At 47.5% G+C, this 12,808-nt stretch overlaps 1 protein-coding gene across 4 annotated transcripts in view; it reads right to left on the minus strand.

Moving 5' to 3' along the window:
* Positions 1-12,808, minus strand: part of LOC126456790 (hydroxymethylglutaryl-CoA lyase, mitochondrial) — a 32,814-nt gene that overhangs the window by 3,170 nt on the left and 16,836 nt on the right. For all 4 annotated transcript variants that reach the window (XM_050092577.1, XM_050092574.1, XM_050092578.1 and 1 more), the window contains exon 4: positions 11,244-11,432. In XM_050092577.1, the coding sequence (XP_049948534.1) occupies positions 11,244-11,432 (189 nt within the window). The remainder of the gene's footprint in view (positions 1-11,243; positions 11,433-12,808) is intronic.

The following is a 12,808-nucleotide window of genomic DNA, read 5'->3' on the forward strand; positions in this document are numbered from 1 at the left end:
TGCTCTACGAAAGTGCAGAAATGCCACGAATACACAGACACACAAGTGGCACACTAACTTAAGCACGTGCACACAAACACTTTCTCTCATGGTGATGTAGCCTAACCAGGTAACCTTGGACAGTAGTTATGTAGAAGATGATTTTTTTTTTTTTGTGGTTTTAGGGCGCACAACTTCAATGGTCATTAGCGCCCTGACTACGTTAAGAATGCACCGCGAGGCACAAGTTGACCACAACAACTAAAAGGGAAAACACGATAAAAGACAGACTGACAGGCATAGGATTAAAAAACAGCATCATCAAATGTCCTTAGAGAGGTTTGTCAAATTGATAAAACGAAGAACGCGAGCAGCTGCTCGTGGGTCATCTGCTAAAATGGCATCTAGAGTACATGGCAGGCCAAGATCAAGACGCAGTGTGTTAAAATCCGGACAGGACATTAAAATGTGGCGGACCGTCAGCAATTGCCCACATGGGCAGAACGGCGCCGGCGCAGCCGTCAGCAAATGGCGATGGCTGAACCGGCAGTGTCCAATGCGTAACCGGGCCAAAACGACCTCCTCCCGCCGAGAAGGGCGGGAGGAGGACGTCCAAGCCGCGGGAAGAGGTTTCGAGGCCTGAAGCTTGTTGTCTGTGAGTGCAGCCCAATCGGCATGCCACAGCGATAAAATGCGCCGACAAATTACCCTGCTACAATCCGACGAAGGGACACAACAAGAAGCTGTCCGAGGCTGGAGGACCACAGCCTTGGCCGCGGCATCTGCAGCTTCGTTCCCAGGGATACCGACATGGCCAGAAACCCACATAAAGCTAACCGAAGAACCGACGTCCACCAGCTGCTGAAGAGAGCGTTGGATCCAGTGAACGAAAGGGTGAACCGGATACGGATCACTGAGGCTCTGGATGGCGCTCAGGGAATCGCAGCAGATGACATAAGCAGAATGTCAATGGCGGCAGATGTAAAGAACAGCCTGGTAGAGGGCAAAGAGCTCAGCTGTGAAGACCGAACAATGGCCATGGAGCCGGTATTTGAAACTTTGTGCCCCGACAAAAAGGAACACCCGACCCCGTCAGCGGTCTTTGAGCCATCTGTATAAATGAAGGTCATATTAATGAACTTCGAACGAAGTTCAACAAAACGGGAGTGGTAGACCGAACCGGGGGTAACCTCTTTTGGGAGCGAGCTGAGGTCAAAGTGAACGCGGACCTGAGCCTGGAGCCAAGGTGGCGTGTGGCTCTCGCCCACTCGAAAGGTTGCAAGGAGTGAAAAATTAAGGTGTTGAAGGAGGCGACGAAAGCGAACTCCAGGGGGTAGCAGGGCAGAGACATACAACCCGTATTGACGGTCGAGAGAGTCGTCAAAAAAGGAACGATAAGACGGGTGGTCGGGCATTGACAGTAGCCGACAGGCATACCGACAAAGCAGTATATCGCGCCGGTAGGTGAGTGGCAATTCGCCAGTGTCAGCATGAAGACACTCTACGGGACTAGTATAAAACGCTCCGATCGCAAGTCGTAAACCCCGATGTTGTATGGAGTTAAGGCGGCGTAAGATGGATGGCCGTGCAGAGGAGTATACGAAGCTCCCATAATCCAGCTTGGAGCGGACGATCGACCAATATAGACGAAGTAGGACGGTTCGATCCGCTCCCCACGACATACCACTGAGAACACGGAGGACATTTAAAGAACGGGTACAACGGGCAGCCAAATATGACACATGTGAAGACCAGCTAAGTTTCCTGTCAAATGTAAGACCTAAAAATTTTGTTGTTGTGGTGGTGGTGGTGGTGGTTAGTGTTTAACGTCCCGTCGACAATGAGGTCATTAGAGACGGAGCGCAAGCTCGGGTTAGCGAAGGATTGGGAAGGAAATCGGCCGTGCCCTTTCAAAGGAACCATCTCGGCATTCGCCTGAAACGATTTAGGGAAATCACGGAAAACCTAAATCAGGATGGCCGGAGATGGGATTGAACCATCGTCCTCCCGAATGAGAGTCCAGTGTGCTAACCACTGCGAAAATTTTGTTGTCTCCACGATTGGGAGAGCAACGGGACCGAGTCGTAAGGACGGTGGGAGAAACTCTTTGTAGCGCCAGAAGTTAATATAGACCGTCTTCTCGGCAGAAAAACGGAAGCCATTGGCGACACTCCAGGAGTAAAGACAGTCAAGAGAACACTGAAGACAGCGCTCCAGGACACGTGTACACTGCGCGCTGCAATAGATGGTAAAATCGTCCACGAAAAGGGAGCCTGATACATCAGCTGGGAGGCAATCCATTATTGGATTGATCGCGATGGCGAAGAGAGCGACGCTCAAAACTGAGCCCTGTGGCACCCCATTCTCCTGGTGAAAGGTGTCTGACAGGACAGAACCCACACGTACTCTGAACTGTCGATCCATTAAAAAGGAACGAATAAAAAGAGGGAGGCGACCGCAAAGACCCCATGTATGCATGGTGCGGAGAATGCCCACCCTCCAACAGGTGTCGTAAGCCTTCTCCAAATCAAAGAACACAGCCGCGGTCGGGCGCTTCCGCAAGAAGTTATTGATAATGAAGCTTGACAAGGTAACCAGATGGTCAACAGCAGAGCGGCGCCTACGAAATCCGCATTGTACATTGGTAAGTAGGCGTCGAGACTCGAGCAGCCAAACCAAACGAGAGTTAACCATTCGCTCCATCACTTTACAGACACAGCTGGTAAGCGAGATGGGTCGATAACTGGAAGGCAAATGCTTGTCCTTCCCCAGTTTAGGAATCGGGACAACAACAGACTCGCGCCAGCATGCGGGAACATGTCCCTCAGTCCAATGCGATTGTAAGTACGAAGAAGAAAACCTTTACCCGCAGGAGAAAGGTTCTTCAGCATCTGAATATGAATAGAATCAGGCCCTGGAGCGGAGGACCGTGACCGGGCAAGTGCGTTTTCGAGTTCCCACATGGTGAATGGGGCATTATAACTTTCACGATTCGAGGAGCGGAAGTTAGGTGGCCTAGCCTCCTCTCTCTGTTTGCGGGGGAGGAAGGCAGGGTGGTAATGAGCGGAGCTCGAAAGCTCTGCGAAAAAGCGGCCAAAGGCATTGGAGACATCCTCCGGGGCCACAAGGACGTCATTCGCGACCATCAAGCCAGAAACTGGTGAGTGGACCTTAGTGCCAGATAGCCGGTGCAGGCTACCCCAGACAACAGAAGAAGGAGTAAAACTGTTGAAGGTGCTTGCGAAAGCAGCCCAGCTGGCTTTCTTGCTTTCTTTAATAGTACAACGACACTGTGCACGTAATCGTTTATAAGTGATACAATTCGCCACTGTAGGGTGGCGTTTAAAGGTGCGTAAAGCACGTCGACGAGCACGTAAAGCGTCTCTACATGCTGCGGTCCACCAGGGGACCGGTACGCGACGTGGAGAAGAAGTAGGGTGAGGGATGGAATATTCAGCAGCAGTGAGAATGACTTCCGTGAGGTGGGCGACCTGACGATCGCAGCTTGTAAAGGTTTGATCCTGAAAGGTCGCCCTGGAAGAGAAGAGCCCCCAGTCTGCTTTGGAGATGTTCCAACTAGATGGGCACGGGGAGGGGGTATGCTGCAGGAGATGGATAACACACGGGAAGTGGTCGCTCGAATATGTATCAGAAAGTGCATACCACTCAAACCGGCGTGCAAGTTGGGTAGTACATATAGAGAGGTCTAAATGGGAATAGGTGTGAGATGTGTCCGAAAGAAAAGTAGGGGCGCCAGTATTGAGGCAGACAAGATTGAGCTGGTTGAAAAGGTCTGCTAACAGGGAGCCCCTCGGGCAGGATGCCGGAGAGCCCCAAAGGGAATGGTGGGCATTGAAGTCTCCAGTTAACAAAAATGGGGCAGGTAGCTGAGCAATAAGCTGCATCATGTCTGCCCTGGTAACGGCAGACGACGATGGAGTGTAGACGGTACAAATGGAAAATGTAAAAGCGGGGAGAGTAATGCGGATGGCAACTGCCTGCAGGCCGGTGTGCAATGTGATGGGATCGTAGTAAATATCATCCCGGACCAGCAACATAACCCCTCCATGAGCCGGAATACCTACCACAGGGGGTAGGTCAAAACGCAAAGAGGTGTAGTGTGCCAAGGCAATTTGATCGCATGGGCGTAGCTTCGTTTCCTGGAGGGCTACGACGAGCGGACGGTGCAAGCGGAGCAGCAACTTCAAGTCCTCTCGGTTGGAGCGAATGCTGCGAATATTCCAGTGAATAAGTGCCATCGTAAGAAGAAAAGGAAGATGAAAGAAGGGGTCACCTCTAAGGCCGCTGAGGGCCTGGCTTCGAGCGAGCACTGCCGCCGCTATCAGTAGGCGGACAGTCATCGTCCATTGGGTCTATAGGTTCATCGGCCATCTTGGTAAGATGGCCGGGAGGGGGAGCTTCCTCCGCCGGTGAACGGCCAGATGTTCGGCTACCAGCGGTGCGGCCAGGCGAAACGGATGACGGCCTGGGGCGGCAACTGCTGGGTGGCACAGGAGAAGAAATGCGCCGTGGCGGAGAAGGAGAACTGTGCTTCCTATGAGCCTTCTTGGAAGGTCGTTTGGTGGAAGTACCGGTCGAAGGCTGGGAGGTCGAGGTACGTAGGAAGTCTGCACGGGACGGTTCCTTCTTGAAGGCCCGTGCATCTGACTTCTGGGTCTTCGTCTTAGCAGAAGCTGATGACGGGGCTGGTGTCTGTGGGGTGATGGGAGGAAGAGGAGACGTCGACCGCACGATCTTAGCACTGGCCGAACGGACGACCGTGGTGCTGAAGGTCAGATCGCACGTCTGGGTTGCCACCTCCCTGGTAGTCCGAGGAGAGGCGAGGACAGTACTGTATTTCCCCGCTGGGAGCAGCGTGGGCTTCCTACTAGCCAATAGCTTGCAAGCAGCCGAGGTGGATACTTTCTCTTTGACCCGAATTTCTTGGATACAGCATTCGTCCTTATAGACAGGACAGTCGCGGGAGGATGCGGCATGGTCACCCTGACAGTTCACACAACGAGGAGACGGAGGTGGACAGTCACCCTCATGGGCATCCCTGCCACAAGTGACACATTTAGCCGCATTGGAACAAGACTGTCGTGTGTGATTGAAACGCTGACACTGGTAGCAGCGCGTAGGTGTCGGGACATAGGGGCGAACAGAAATAACCTCGTAGCCCGCCTTGATGCGCGATGGCAGCGTAACACTATCAAAGGTCAAGAAAAGTGTCCGGGTCGGTACAAGGTCATTGTTGACCTTTTTCATGACCCTATGGACAGCCGTCACGCCCTGCTCAGCGAGGAAAGATTGAATCTCTTCGTCAGTCAATCCGTCGAGGGATCTAGTATAGACTACACCACGAGACGAATTCAAAGTTCGGTGAGCCTCCACCCGGACAGGGAACGTGTACAGGAGTGTGGCCCGAAGCAGTTTTTGTGCCTGAAAGGCGCTCTCAGTTTCTAGTAATAAGGTACCGTTACGCAACCTGGTACAAGATTTGACAGATCTGGCGATGGCATCTACGCCCTTCTGGATAACGAAAGGGTTGACAGAGGAAAAATCCTTTCCGTCCTCAGATCGAGAAACGACGAGGAACTGTGGGGCAGGCGGTAGTACTTTTGTCACTGGTGGCTGGTCATGTTTCCGTTTTTGGGCAGAAGTCGAGAGAGATGGAGTGAAATCCATTGCGGAAGAATCCCCCATGATTGCCAGCGTCTCCGATGGCGCGCTCCTTCCTTGTGGGGACCCTCTCAGAGGGCACTCCCGCCTTAGGTGAATGTTTACACCTCAGGTCACACCTCCCGAGAAACAGACGGAGGGACCAATCGGCATGGTCAGAAGGTATCATGCTCAGGCAATCACCCCTCCGTGGGCCTGGCCTTTACCAGGGGGTACGTGCGTGCCTTACATGTCTACCCAGGGCGGGGAATTACATGTTACCCCGTCACCGGCTACGCGTGCGAACGCGTGGGTTGGCCTTCAGGCGCGCACAGGGAGGAAGGAAGAAGAGGAAAAAGAAGAGAGAGAGGGAGAGGGAGAGAGAAGACAGACTGTCTCAAACGCCGAGGCAGAGACCAGAGAAGGCAAGGAGAAGAATGCAATGGAAGGCAAGGAGAAGAAGGCAATGAGAAGGCAAGGAGAAGAAGGCAAGGGAAAGAGTAAGGAAGACAGTGAGGTGGAGAAGAGCAAAGAAAGGAACCAACCAAAGGAAGGAAGAAACGAGAAGTGAGAAAGCAAAATGACCGCAAATAGAGGTCGTGGAACCATCCGTCTCCGGACGCAGGCGCTAACTACCCCCTTGAGGGGGAGGGACTCCTTTTAGTCGCCTCTTACGACAGGCAGGAATACCTCGGGCCTATTCTAATCCCCGGACCCGCAGGGGGGGTAGAAGATGTGTGGGTAAGTGAGAAAGTGAATTTGAGGAAAGACCAGTACAGGATGTGTCAGTGTTATTCATTCTGGAGTGGAACAAGTAGATATTTGAGACCTAATTCAGGCAGGAGCAGGACTGGAGGTTATCAGGAGAAATGCTGAAAAGAAGGACAAGGAAAGGCAGAGGATATGGATAAAGAAAACAATGCTAGAGTGAAATAGAAGAATAACTAGGAGGGTTTGAAGTTGGTGTGGGGGGAAGGAGGGTGAATTTGGTTTGGACTGGGGGAAGGGGGACAAGTGGAGATGTGAAGTAGAAGGCCTAATGAAGATTGAAGCAAGGGGTTACTTCAGGAAGATAGGATGTTGGGGAAAGTAGCCTCCTGTATAAAATGGGCTTTACCTTGAAAGTGGAATCTTGGGTTGTCACCCCTACTGCAAGAATCTTCACCTTTTTTTGTTCCAGAAGTCCATCACCCTCATTAATATGGTCCTTCATAATCACACTATCCAAGCTCAAACCATATATCTGACAGCCTCTGCTCCTTTTGTAAAATCCTTTTACTCTGTGGCCACAGCTTCATGGATGCTATAGCTGTACTTAGTAACTCTTTCTCTTCAACAGTTGGAACAGCATTCCCAGCACCCTTTAAGTAAGCTGTCCCAGCTATTACTTTCTTAGGCTCAAAAGGGATTGCTTCTAGCCAATGAAGAACCTACCACTCTGATTTAACCTTCTCATCAACCACTCATAGCTCCCCAACTATGCCTTTTAACTTACTCTGCATTCCATATCCCCAAGAACTTTGTCCACCCTCCATGAAACACACTGCCCTTTATCACTCATCCCGTATCACTGCTGTCAACCTACCTGCCAAAACTCTGACCCTTTCAGAAGTCTCAGTGCTATCTAAAGGCATCGCCTTTAGACCAAAACCCAAGTTCAACCATGCTGGACTTTAGAGAACCTACCTTGCTTCACTCATTCTCTGCTGTGAAAACATTTCTTCGCCATACACTCCATTGACAACAGCCAACCAAAACTCCATAAAGAACTTTGTTTAAAACAGTTCCAATCTTGCTCAACTGTGATCCTCCTCCCCTTCCACCCAGTCATTCAATGGCAATGTTTCAAGTGGCCTTTATTTCTAATCTGGCTTTACCTTCCTTTTCTACATACCTTCCAAGTGAGTCGAACATCATTCCTACGGAAAACACAGCTATTCGAAGATGAAAACCAATCCAGACCTTCCCGTGGAGAAAAGCTCCACCACTGTGGCCACAAATTGTGGTGACTGTTCTGGGGTTTCAACCACCTTTCCAACACCTCTGCACACAAACTTTATGACTATGATTCCATCCCAAAGGCGAATACGACAGCTCCACAGGGCCTAAGGTCCATCCCAAAACCTAACATCTGAATCCACCTCCCCACACCAGCAACCTCTCTCACCCCCACCTTATACTTGGTCCACAAACCCAATCCCACAAGGCAGCCTGCTGGTCACCCCACTGTGGTTGGTTATGCTCCCACAAAACTAATCTCTGACTTGGTTAACCCACTTCACCAAACTATTGTCTGTAACTTCCCATCTTACATCCAAGACATTGCTCATTTCCTTCTCTGACTTTCCACAACTCCTGTATCATTACAACCAGACTCCACTCTGGTCACTGTGGATGCTACATCCTTGTATACCAATATCCCCCTTGCCCATCCCATGGCTTTGAGGCCACAGAATGCTACCTTTCCAAGTGACCTCATAACCCAACAACTCTTTCCTAATCCTTCTGGTCAATCATATACTAACGCACAATTATTTCACTTTTGAGAGCCAAATTTATAAACAAATCTGTGGTGGTACTGCCAGAGACTCACATGGCACCATCCTATGCCAAATTATTTATGGGGTAACATGAGGAATCCTTCCTATCTAGTCAACACCTGAAACTCAGTGTGGTTCTGATTCACTGATGACATTTTCATGATCTGAACTTACTGCAGGACAGCCTTCACTCTTTCCTCCCTAATTCACTTCACCTCGTCCTTCTCAACACAACATGGCACCTTCATATATGTCAATTCCACCTCTCAGATGGCTCTGTAAATACATTTTTCATATGAAGTGCACCATCCAACAACCACCACTTTGACAGCTGTCACCCACTCCATATCAAAAAGTCTCTTCCTTACAGCCTCGCCACCTGGGACTGCCATGTCCGCATCTGCGTCTGCATCTGCATCTACATCTACCTACATCAACATGATTACTCTGCTGTTCACAATAAAGTGCCTGGCAGAGGGTTCAATGAACCATCTTCAAGCCGTCTCTCTACCATTCCACTATCTAAGGGGCATGCTGGAAAAATGAGCACTTAAATTTTTCTGTGCGAGCCCTGATTTCTCTTCTTTAATTGTGATGATCATTTCTCCCTATGTAGGTAGGTGTCAATAGAATGTTTTACCAATCGGAGGAGAAAACTGGTGATTGAAATTTCATGAGAAGATCCGATCGCAACGAAATACGCCTTTGTTTTAATGATTGCCACTCCAATTCACGTATCATGTGTGTGGCACTATCTCCCATATTTCGCGATAATACGAAATGAGCTGCCCTTCTTCGTACTTTTTCGATGCCATCCGTCTATCTCACCTGATGCGGATCCGACACTGCACAGCAACACTCCAGAATAGGACTGACAAGTGTGGTGTAAGCAGTCTCTTTAGTAGACCTGTTGCACCTTCTAAGTGTTCTGACAACGAATCGCAGTCTTTGGTTTGCTCTATCCATGAATTATCTATGTAATTGTTCCAATTTAAGTTATTTGTAATTGTAATCCCTATGTATTTAGTTGAATTTACAGCCTTCAGATTTGTGACACTTATCGCGTAATCAAAATTTAGCGGATTACTTTTAGTACTCATGTGAGTAACTTCACACTTTTCTTTACTCAGGGTCAGTTGCCACTTTTTGCACCATACAGATATCTAAATCATTTTGCAATTTGTTTTGATCATCTGATGACTTTACAAGACAGTAAATGACAGCAACATCTGCAAACAATCTCAAGATGGCTACTCAGATTGTCTCCTGTGTAATTAATATAGCTCAGAAACAACAGAGGGCCTGTAACACTTCCTTGGGGAAGGCACACCCGACACCACGGTCAGTCAGAGAGCCATCAGTGTAGACTAAGATACTATCACCTAGTTCTGTGGAAAGGTCAAGAAACCTACAGTGACAGATCGAACCTGGAGTAGTTTCATTAGGAAGCGAATGACGCCCAAGGTGTACACATGCCATCGAGTGAAGCAAAGGTGGTGAAGGGTTCATACCCACTGGGAAAGTGGCAAGTAGTGTGAAGTTAAGCTGCCGGAGTAATATCTGAAAGCAAACTCCAGAAGGTAACAGAAAACAGAGACGTGACCCATACTGGCAGTCAAAAGGAGTCATCAAAGCAGGAGCATAAGGTGGGTGGCCGAGCATGGCAGACAAAGGGCATCCATATCCGCTGAGGAGAATATCGTGCCAGTATGTAAGCGACAGTTCAGCAGTTTCGGCACAGAGACTGAGGTAGCATAAAAGACGCCAGTGGCCAAATGGATTCCACAATGGTGGATTGTATTTAGACAGCATAAGATGGATGGATGTGCAGATGCATAAACGAAACTCTTCGTCTAGTTTCAGATGGACAAAGGATCTGTAAAAACTGAGGAAGGTGGTCCGATACGCTCCCCAGGAAATACTGTTTGGGACACACAGGACATTGAGGGACCGGGTGGAGCGGCCGGCCAGTTGAGACATGTGGGGAGGACCAAGGAAGTTTTGAATCAAGTATGAGCCCAGGGATTTCATATTTCAGCAAGAGCAATGGGCCCAAGATGTGAAGACTATGTAAGACACCCATTGTGCTGCCAAAAATTCGAACAAATGGTTCTGTCAGTGGAAAAGCGAAAGCCACTGCCAATGCTCCATGAGTAGACGATCAAGACACTGCTGAACATACCGCTCAAGGAGATATGTCCATAGAGAACTGTAATAGACCACAAAATCGTGAAAGAGAAGGGAGCCAGAGATGCCCAGTGGGAGACAGGCCATAATAGGCCTAATGGCTATCGCACAAAGGATGACACTCAGGACAGAGCCCTGATGCACCCTGTTTTCCTAGATAAAGGTGCCTGACAAGGCAGAATCCACATGTACCTTGAAAACTCTGTCTTTTAAAAATTCCTGAAGGAAACAGGGCAGGCAGTCTCAGAAGCTCCACATGTGGAGAGTACGGAGGGTATCTATCCTCTAGCAGGTGTTGTAGGCTTTCTCCAAATCAAAAAATACAGCCATTGTCTGGTATTTCTGTAGAAAACCGTTCATGACATGGATTGACAAATTGACAAGATGGTCAACTGCAGAATGGCAAGTTTGGAATCCACATTGTGCAGTAAATTGCAAGACTTGAGCAATCACACCAGCTGGGAATGGATTACATATTCCATCACTTAGCAAACACAGCTGGTGAGAGAAATGTGATGGTACCTAGAAGGAAGGTGTCTGTCCTTACCACCTTACCAGGCTTAGGTATGGGTATGACAATGGCTTCACACCAGCATCTTGAGGCAATGCAGATCAAGATGGCCAATTATCCAGTCTACATTCATCCAGTATTTACGAGTAAGAGCACTTACTGACTTCCACTTAACTATAAACATAATTTCAAACCTTTTCCAAGCTTTCTCTCACATACTTAATGTAAAATATTTAACATATTAAAATATATGTAAAGTAATTAGAAGTGTGTAGCTGTTTTATACATGGGAGTTTGCACCTAAAGAATGGGGGTTTACTGTTAATACCTACTCCGTGAACTGCACTGCAAACTTTGTTACTCACCTCCAAAGAAGTGAGGACATTGGCTAATGCCTGTCCATAAGTGTCATGACAATGGACTGCTAAACTTTTGACAGGTACATGTTTCATCACTTCTTCCAGCATCGTTCTCATGGAACCTGGAGTGCCAACACCAATAGTATCACCAAGCGAAATTTCGTAACAACCATATTCGTAAAGAGCAGCAGCCATCTGAAAACAAATTCATTCGTCTGTGATGATTAACAGGAAATACCTTAAGTGATCACTGATTTTATTAACCTTTCATACTTTAAATACTACTTGGGCATCAATTACTTGCATGATGTAGTTTTCAGCTGTTTCTTTGTACCAATTTCTCAGAATAAGTGATGTAGAAGTGGTTAATGAAAATTGTTGACAAATGAAATTCTGAAAATGTGACACCAGTTCAAATGACAATCTCAAATTCATTTCACGCTAACTGACCAATGACGTCACACTCCTCTTGTGGCTCCATCACATGATGTGCATTGATGTGTTGGACCTTTCTGGAATCTTGACAGTCTTCTGATAGGTGTGTAATATTCTGTGTGTAATATTTTAGCTGCAAGTGTGTGTGTGTGTGTGTGTGTGTGTGTGTGTGTGTGTGTGTGTGTGTGTGTGTGTGTGTGTGCGCACACACGCGCGCGCGGGTGGAGGGTGGGGGTGGGGGTGGGGGGTGGGGGGAGGGCACATATACATGGAAATTTTTACATGACTGTGTGCCCTTTTCTTTTTTGAACTTAGCTTTGAACTTGGAAATGCAAGCTCTGCTATTGCCTCTGACAGCTGTTATGTGCTTATGCAAAAAATGCTACTCAAAGCACCACTTGTACGTGCTTAACTTGTTTTTGTATTCCAGTGGATTGTGTGTTCGCAGTTGTTATATCGCTGGACACCTGGGCCATATTTTGCCTCTGAGTGCTGTAACAGCTGGACACCTGGGCCATATTTTGCCTCTGAGTGCTGTAACAGATGTTGGAGTTTCTTGTTAGGTAAGTGATAAATATGCTGTCATTCACTGTTGTGTACTTGTGGGAGACTACGCACGAATTAAAAGAGTTACGTTAAGTACATTGTGGTCTGCGCACACCATTATTTCGAAGGGGGTTAATAATAATAATAATAATAATAATAATAATAATAATAATAATAATAATAATGGCACATACAGTTCTTTATCACAGCCAGTAAAGAAAATTGCTGAACATCTCATTTGCAGTGGTGAAACAAATTTCTAGGCAATACTGAGAAACTTCAAATTTTATCATCAAAAACGTGTTCTCGCAGGTGATTTAAATTAGTATTGACAGTTTTCAAATGGGAACATAGGAAGAAAAATTTACAACTTTTCTGTGGAATAACAGTTTACAACATTAACAGGCATGCTGGAAAAATGAAAACCTAAGTGTAAGATCTTCTGAAATGGGTGAAACAACTTTTTGGCAGATTACTCAGAAATTTAGGTTCTCATACAAGAATATTCAACAAAATGCATAATAGAATAAACTGCAAAAATAAATTAATAAATAAACTGAATAAATAAATAAAAGTTCTTGCAAAAAGTA

This window comes from Schistocerca serialis, chromosome 2, assembly GCF_023864345.2.
Source record: "Schistocerca serialis cubense isolate TAMUIC-IGC-003099 chromosome 2, iqSchSeri2.2, whole genome shotgun sequence".
NCBI lineage: Eukaryota > Metazoa > Arthropoda > Insecta > Orthoptera > Acrididae > Schistocerca > Schistocerca serialis.